Source organism: Amblyomma americanum, chromosome 3 (genome assembly GCF_052857255.1).
Source record: "Amblyomma americanum isolate KBUSLIRL-KWMA chromosome 3, ASM5285725v1, whole genome shotgun sequence".
NCBI classification, from domain to species: Eukaryota; Metazoa; Arthropoda; class Arachnida; order Ixodida; family Ixodidae; genus Amblyomma; species Amblyomma americanum.
The window spans coordinates 168,810,573-168,819,061 of NC_135499.1; the positions used below are offsets into that span (position 1 = coordinate 168,810,573).

At 44.4% G+C, this 8,489-nt stretch overlaps 1 protein-coding gene across 1 annotated transcript; it reads right to left on the reverse strand.

The window, feature by feature from the left end:
• Positions 1-6,461: 6,461 nt before the first annotated feature.
• RpL24-like (ribosomal protein L24-like) lies at positions 6,462-8,288 on the reverse strand. The gene is made up of 4 exons (XM_077658708.1): positions 8,130-8,288; positions 7,833-8,019; positions 7,698-7,761; positions 6,462-7,456 (listed from the first exon to the last, which is right to left on the reverse strand). The coding sequence occupies exons 1-4, from the start codon at positions 8,208-8,210 to the stop codon at positions 7,294-7,296; spliced, it is 495 nt and encodes a 164-aa protein (XP_077514834.1). The 5' UTR covers positions 8,211-8,288; the 3' UTR covers positions 6,462-7,293.
• Between the last annotated feature and the right edge of the window lie 201 nt (positions 8,289-8,489).

The following is an 8,489-nucleotide window of genomic DNA, read 5'->3' on the forward strand; positions in this document are numbered from 1 at the left end:
CCCTTCATGTTCTTGTGTGCAGTGAAAAGTTTTGCCATTCAGGTAAAAAGAAATGGCAGCCTTTCAGTACCTGTCCCACCATCTATTGGCAAAGCAAGAAAACTGCATTGAACGAGCCCTTCTCACCCTAAACCGAATACAGAGTGCCAGAAAACACATGATGAATTGGGACTTTTCATAGGCCATAAATGACTGTCGGCTTGTGACAAGCATGGCTATACACATTTGCTGGGAGGTTAAGCTAATTAAGGGGGTTAATTTGAGCACCTGCTTCGAGCAGTGAAGAAATCCTGCAGTGAAATAAGACCTGAGCTGATGCTTTTGCAGCCCTGTTGTCACCCTCTGCTACAAAGTAGAAACTTGACCTTTTGGGAGGAGGGAAACAGCATGGGTGGTGGTCTCGAGCTCTACTTTTTTATCGTGAACAAGAAGCTGCTGAATGAGCTGCTTCCTCCAGCAAGTTGCATGCACTGTGACCGAGCACCAAGACTTGGCAGCAAGGACGCAACTCTTCAGTAATCAAGTATAGGCCTACTGGGAGTGTGTGGTTATTCCCCAACTGAGCCAAACCAGAAGGGGAGCCCTTTTTCAGTCTACATATGCTACCTGCACCACACAGTTTGTGGGAAAAAACAACTGGCTCTGAATTGCATTTTTCTCCGGATGTACATTTTGCATGGACGAATTGACACAAAGTCCGATGAGATGCTGCACCAAATGTACATTCACCGCACTGGGATCCATAGCGATTAAATTTGAAAAATCTCAAAGTGCAAGAACTTGGAGGAGGTACCCCAGGCAACATAGGTACCATAAATGATGGGACACGCATTGTTTTGAATCGGTACATCTTTTCTAGTTATTGCCATGGCTGTGCTTTTTGCCCTCAGCCACACGATGCTAGCCATTCAGAATGTCTTGAAAGCCATAAAACACGGGGAAAAAATGATGCAAGTGCTGGCCAAATGGGGGTTAGTGCAATCAACGCAGTGTTTGAGTGCCCAATGCAAATGCACTATGTTTGCTACACCAGTGTCCTTTGTGATGGAAATGGCCACTCCTGCACTGTCTTTGGCGTGGACTGGGTGTATGGCTTGAAAGCAGTAAAGAAACAAGACTGTGAGCCACGCTAAAAAAATATGTGCTTATGTGAGCACACCTTGCACATCTGGTGAAGGACAAGAACAATACACTGTCGCACTCGATATGACCTGCAACACACAGGCTGTGGTAGGAACTCACTCACGAAGCAATGCTGGAAATTGAAACATTCTGCCGTTGATGCATAGAACAAAATACATTGAATGGTTCTGCTAGTTAGATGCTTCGTGCTAAGGTGCACCGATTTTTTATCAAGCGTATACCTCTGTTGGTTCACTTCGGGTGCTTTCCAAGCCATGTTGAGTGCAGTAGTATATGAACTCGGCATGAGCACTTTACTTGAAGCTGATACAAAAAAAAAAAAAACTAGTGGTTGTGCAATCAAGAACAATGGAAATGTTCTTGTGGAGAAAACCATCGTGGCTACTTCAAGTGCTGTGTCTTATTTGCACGTTCCTGTTTCACGTCGTCATTGGCGTCAGCATCCACAGTGCCACCTGCTACCTGCCTCAGTTGTCAGGTAGCAAAGTAGAGCGAGAGAGGGTGGGAGGCAACGGGTGGCCTAGTGGCCAGGGTGTCCGCCTTGGCTGTGGGAGGTGGTTGGTTGGAAACCCACCGCCGAACATGGAAATGGCTTGTTTCTTTTTTGCTGTCGTACCACGGCTAGTGCTCAAGCATTTGCAATACCTTATCAGCTGTCTCTGAGTAGTGGTAATCATTCTGTAAATTTTTATCACCCCTTGCCAATTGGTAGAGAGCCATGCCACAAATTTTTCCCCATGACTTATGCAATTTCAATCGTCCTGCTGCCTGTGGAAAGGCTACCCACATCAGCACCGCCTTCCTGTGTATGTTTCAGACTGCCCTTTTCTTTTTGGTATACAAGGACCTCTTCTCCTGGGAGTTCCTTGATAGGTAGTGCCAGCAAGGCAAAACACAATACAGATTGGATTTCTGGACGTCTACTCTATTCAGTCAAAAAATCAGTTTGCCTCTTCCTTAAGTGAAGCAAGTATTTACAGGCAAAGACAGCTTGCAGGTTGAAATCAGGGCATAGAACACCACTGCAAACAATGACATGTCCAATGGGACTTGTGGCAAGATCATGCTTGGTGCATCGAGCAGCTGAGCAGGGTTCATGGAGCCTAAAAGGTCTTGGAGGTTGCATGATTTTTGAACAATAAAAAAAAGTTTGCATGTGACCGAGGACTTTGGGAAGTATTGCACAGGCAGGCTTTGAGCGTTTTGGGTTGATTCTGCTACAAATCTTGAAAGTTTGGGATTGATTTCTTCAGCTTTCACTTTGTAATTGCTGCCACTCATGCCTTTTTCATTTGTTAATGGTATAATGTAGTAGCAGTAGTAGTGGTTTATTAAAATAATAAAACGGAAGGATAAGATTTTTGCTAGCCCCGGCATCTGCCACCGATACTGAAGCACCTGAGTTAAGGCAGCGGAAATAAAGGATAGCAGGCAGAATGGAGAAACGAAATGAAAGGGGTGAGGGGACAGGAAGAGAGGATAGGGTCTCCGGAGAGTTAATATACACAAACTATTTACACGATAAGAAATGTCTACAGGTTGCGTGCGTGATTAGTATGGTATAAAGGACTCCGTTTTTTTTGCACAAGTGCAACATTGGTGACAAAGCTGTCATGTTTTAAATATATATGCCTGTAATGTTTTCTGAAACTGGCTTTTGCAAATTGTTTTCATGCAAATATGCATAATAAAATTTAGCTTCTATTCTTGTAGTTACTGAAAAAATGTGTAGGGGGGGGGGGGGGAATGTAAAAACGAAAGTTAACGGCGTTACTGCATGAGTTTGCAAAAATTGAAGGGGACACTTAAGCTCTACCTTAAGGGTATGACTTGAAAGCATTAATGCCCATATATGCGGAATTAGCAGTTCTCCACAAGATCCCTGGGAGTCATACTATTGCTGGCATAGTGATATAGCGGTTAAGCAGTGAATCACTGCCCTGCGATGGCACTGGCGTAGCTTGTGCGACCCAGGTTGCTCTTCCAGAGTGACTTCTTTCGACCAATGATGAATTAACTGCCACGATGGGCAGTGTGCTCACAATCCGGCGGGCAGGTTGTAACGACACCACAAGGTCGCGTGACTTAGGTGGCCCACCTGCCACCTAGGCTGCTTCTGTGAAAATTTTAGATGATTTTTCGTTCACGGCTAATTACACTTACACCTGCTTTCCTGCGACACAGGTTCCTTAACGCTCTCGCATTAATATGCAGACCAAAATACAGTGCAGCTTTTACTTGAAAACCTGGGAATTGCTTTTGTTATTACTCAGCATCTGTATCATCTTCCTTAAAACTGATTTCTGTACTAGAACTATCATTACAAATTACATGTGTACCAAGACTGGTTCCATTTCATTCATTAGCCAAAATAGGCTTAATTGAGACGCCCTCCCTCAAGATTGCTACCCGAAAAATTTTATAGATGTCGTGCTGCTTCCAGATACCTCATGAATAACCTAGCTACAAAATGTTTAGCAGTGTGATGAAAGAGGAAATGTGTCTGCCAAAGAGTGAACCTGTCTCTCAGCGTTTAATATACAGGGACTTGCGTTTTTATGTGGCGGATTTTAAGAAATTCCTGTGCACAAAATACTGGTCTAATTGAGAACAAACACTGCTCACAAGGTAGAACATTATTGCCCAAGTTGTTTGAGATCTAAATAAACGTCGGTGCTTGCCTGTATTTAGTGGAATTAGCAAGAAACTGTTTTTGGCTACGAGTACAGTTTTTGCAGACGCGAACCAAGCAGCCCGTCTCAGAGGCTGCGCCATCTGCCGGACGGCAAGGCAAACGACGTCGGCTCAGCGGTTGCGAGAAGCGCGTTCTCTTCGAAGGTGGAGTTCGGCTGCCCACTGGAATTAATCTCACAAGGAACATCAACGCTTCTGCTACTAAATACCGCACCGAAAATGTAACAACAGCACTGCACACACTAAAAACTGATAAGTCGTCGCTTGTGAGTTGCATGTTCATCCCGCAGATGGCGCAGCCTGTGAGACCGGCTGCTTGGTTCGCGCCTGCAGAAACTGTACTCGTAGCCGAAAACAGTTTCTCGCTGATTCCACCAAATGCAGGCAAGTGCCAATGTTTATTTAGATCTTAAACAACTTAGGCAATAATGTTATACATTGTGAGCGGTGTTTGCTCTTGATTAGGTCAGTATTTTGCGCACAGGAATTTTTTAAAATCAGGCACATAAAAACTTAAGTCCCTGTAAGTCAACTGCAGAGCAGTTGATGCAGTACCCGTTGCACATCTTAGTAAGATTCTGGTATGTAAAGCACTGAGCAGATGTGAAAATCATTGTCAGACATGTATGAACAGCACATTCCTGGTCTTGTCAACATCCTTAAAAGGTCCCTAACCCATCCTTCTAATTTCTTTGCGTTCAAACCTTCATTATAATGGTTCTGTTTTGTCACTGAGAATGCTAGAAATAAAATTCCAGCATTGACTGAAGTCCTCACTGAAGAGAAAAAGAAAACACATGCAAACACACTGTAAATACATTCAGAAGATGCCACGAAAAAGTTTTATCTCTTTGCATGTCGAGTGTGAGGAGGTGCACACCATGCATTGAATGGGCCCACATAGTTACCAGCAGGCTAGTAATGCCAAGAAAAGAAAGCCTCAGAAATAGACACAAAAGTTCAGGGCACCTTTAATTTGTGCTTCACCTTCGTGTATGAGAGTGTCATTTATGTAAAAACCTAGCAGATTTAGTTGTGCAAGATGCAATGATAAGCTTGCAGGTTGTTTTCAATGGTAGGGAGGCTGGTGCACTGGAACCACGGATCCAGATGGATGGGAGTGCCAACTAGGCCAAAAGCAGTGTAGTGCTATTGCAGCTACAACAGCAGTTTTGCCATTTGCACAAATTGCAAGTGCATGCCAGTTGCTACTAGTGGCGTTTTTCTCTGCCACGGCTCGATGTTCACTGTGCAACCAGTTTGCTGCCTCTGTTAGCGCTCGCTATGGATGCTGCTACAGAAGAGGGGAGCAGAAGCGGGGAAAAGTAATGAAAGCTCATGGTGAAGAAAGAGAGCAGTAGAGGCAGAAGGCATAGCATATGCTGCAAGCGTAGTGAACATATGGCTTTGCTGCAGGAGTAAGGGGCAAGAACAATGTCACTTCAGCCCATCTTGTTCCCTGACACCAAACACTGAAGTCTTCTTTCGAAACAAACAGTATCACCCCAATGGCCTGACCGACAGTGATGTACTACATACTGTCCACAAATTAAAACGGAGCAAAGCAAAGCAGAAGGTATTTGTTTTTATCAGTGTGACCTATCGATGCGTGGAGGAACGAGCAGCAGTAAATGCCATACATGTTGTCAGAATACTAGCAGGGTTGCGAAGCAGCTTTGGCTACTGCCATGAGGCGTCACTTCACTCGATGCTGATGCTTGCCCCTAGTTATGTTGATAATGTACAGGCAGTACAGTAGACTCCCTTTAAAACGAACTTGAAGGGATCATGAAAACACATGTTCGTCATACTGAAGTGTGCCAAAAAAGATAAGTGAGCATGATAGGTGTGTCCAAATATCTGTTACGTCAAAACAGTGATTAAAACAGCCTTCAGCAAGAGAATAATTGCAAATAGAGCATTTATACATGAAGTGAGCTGAAGAGCGAGGACTCACAAGCTCACATTATCCTGCTTGAAAATGGCACTAGTCTAGTTTTCTTTTTTCACTGGTTCTCTCTCCTCAGCAGTAACTGCTATTTGTATTTTTTCTGTTTTTCACTTTTCCTCTAGCATCAAGTGCACTGAAGGTGCCCAGTTTGGCATCTGCATGTGAGTGTTTCTATCATGCCATCTACAACATAGCTGTAAACAACAAGCAGGCGCACCATGAACTTTTGCGTCCACTGCAGGCTAACGAGAGTTCCGACGCCGCATCCCACGTTAAGACCGGGGGCCACTCTTGTCTTCCGGGGGCACCACGTGCACGATGCCAAGATCTCACAGTGCAAGATCTCTGTGCCAAGCACAGGCTGCCACGAAGGTGCTCTAGTTTTCCAAATGTGCGAAATGTCAGGTATTTCGCCTGTACAGCCATGCCATGTCCCTGCAGGGTTTTGACGTGACTGCCCGCAAAGAACGTTTTCACACCAGACAGTGAAATGCAGCACTCTGTCTCAGCACTGGTTGCAACAATAACCTAGGGACGTTTTTTGCAGAGGCATTTCACACTTTGTCCTGAATATGCATGTGGTTCATACAGCAGGTGCAACTAAAGGTTGAGAATTATTTTCCAGATTGTCAAAGTACATAACTGGAAACTAAACTATTTTGGTAAGCAAACCTCCCAGGGAATATGTTTTATTGACAGAACTCTATTACACTGAGTGATGTTGAGCTCTGCACAAGAGAAATGCATGCCCCTGAAGGTAGTGGCCCGATCAAAATCGCCTGTTGTGGCTTCTGCACTTCTCTAGCACATGTGCAATTCCCTGCCACCTTTCTTCCCAAGATTCAAGCCGCCTTGGTATGAGTTGCACCAACTGCACCACATTGTCAGCAGCCAAATGTTCTGTCCACTAGACCAGCCATAGCTGTGCTGGCAACTTAGGCTTAGAGGGTTCTATCTGCAGCTGTGGAATTATCGTGTATCAATTACGGTAGTGAACATTTTTATTCTCAAATAATTAGCCAATTGAAACTTGGCCTTTCTAGGAAGCTACTTCCACGCTTCTCACTTTCGGGTGATCAGTTACAACAGGTAAATACACGTGTCAGTTTGCAGTGCCTTTTCCTTCTCTGTGCACCTTGGTCATTTGAATGCAAAGCAAACAAATTAATAAAACTTGCATGCAATCAGCAAATGGATTTACTTTCAGCAAAGTTTGATCTGTTTTCATGGTCCTAATGTTCCCTGCATTAGAGTGAAAAACCAACTAACTTTTGCTAATTAACCATGCACATCTTTGATGTACTTTGTAACCGATTACATGCTTTGACTTATTGAAAACAACCTGGTGCTACAGACAATTACCTGTATTTCTTTCATGTGCAACAAAACGCAGCCCTAGGCATCCGATGGCAAGCTGTAAGCACAGTAATGTGCACACAGTTATAAAATACAGTTCGAGTGCAATGTCACTGCAATGATAACAATCAGTCCTTGTAGTGTGCACCTCAGTCCACTGCCATTTCTTCTTGGTCGGAATGTTCTTCTATTACTTCCACAATTGCCTGCTCTTTCTTTTTCAGCGTTGCCGCCGGAGACCTGATCAGGCACAGGTCTCGCTGGACTTCCTTGATGTCTCTCTGCTTGTCCAGCTCTTTGCCCTTCATCAACCTGGGAAGTAAATTGGCCAGCACACTTAGAAAAGTTAGGTAACAATAAAACTCGATAACAAAATGAAAACAACAATATGAACTAGTGCGGTATGGTAACTTCAGGTTTCAAATGGTTTGTTGCGGGTCCTGACAAGGCACGAGGTACACTAGTACAAACGCATAAAAACTGGCTACTGGCCCCAGCCATGCACGTGACAGGTAAGCACATATATGAATGATCCACGCATCCTGTCACTGACCTGTTCATGACGTGGTGCCCCTGTCTTTTGGCTTTAATTTCTTCGACCCGCTGCATGGCTTGCACTGCAAGAAAAAGTGAAGGAAACAGCGATGGGGCGGCGGTAACTCAAGCATAACCGTTACGCTGATCTTACCAGTGTTCTGCCAAAGCTCCCTGTTGTATTTCATTGGGATGTTCCGCCGCTTCTCGAATTCAAAAGAAGGGTCGACTGTCAGCTCTTTGCCAGCAGCCTTGCGGAACGCCTTCGTCCATTTGGCCTTCCTCGGGTTGCGCTTCTTTTTGAAAAGCTTGTGGCATTTCGATCGACAAAACCTGAAAATCTGCACAGGCAAATGGCTCCCAGTTACGCGTGTTGCACATCACACATACCGCTGAGCTAGAGTGAGCAACAATAACTGGTGAACGCAAGTCACTAGTTTGGATAACCTACCTTGCAGTCATTTCGCACAAACTGAATTCCATGCCCAGGATAGACGGGAGACGAGCAAAAGTAACACTTTTCAATCCTCATAGTGCAATAGCTTCACTGCTGCTCAATGCAGCGTGCGCAAAAAGAAAGCGCGCATGCGCGATGCGCACAATGTTGTCTTAACCTTTCATGCATAGCGCTAAAACAAGCGTAGAGTCCGTGTGACATTTGCTTTGTTTGCTGTTGCTACAAAACTTTCTGCCAAGTTAGTACAATAAATAATGCACTGACTATTTTTTACTTCAAATTAGTAGTTAATAAAAGCATTTTTTTATTATTTTAATGATATGGTGCTTATGAGTGCGGCCATCGGCCAGTGTG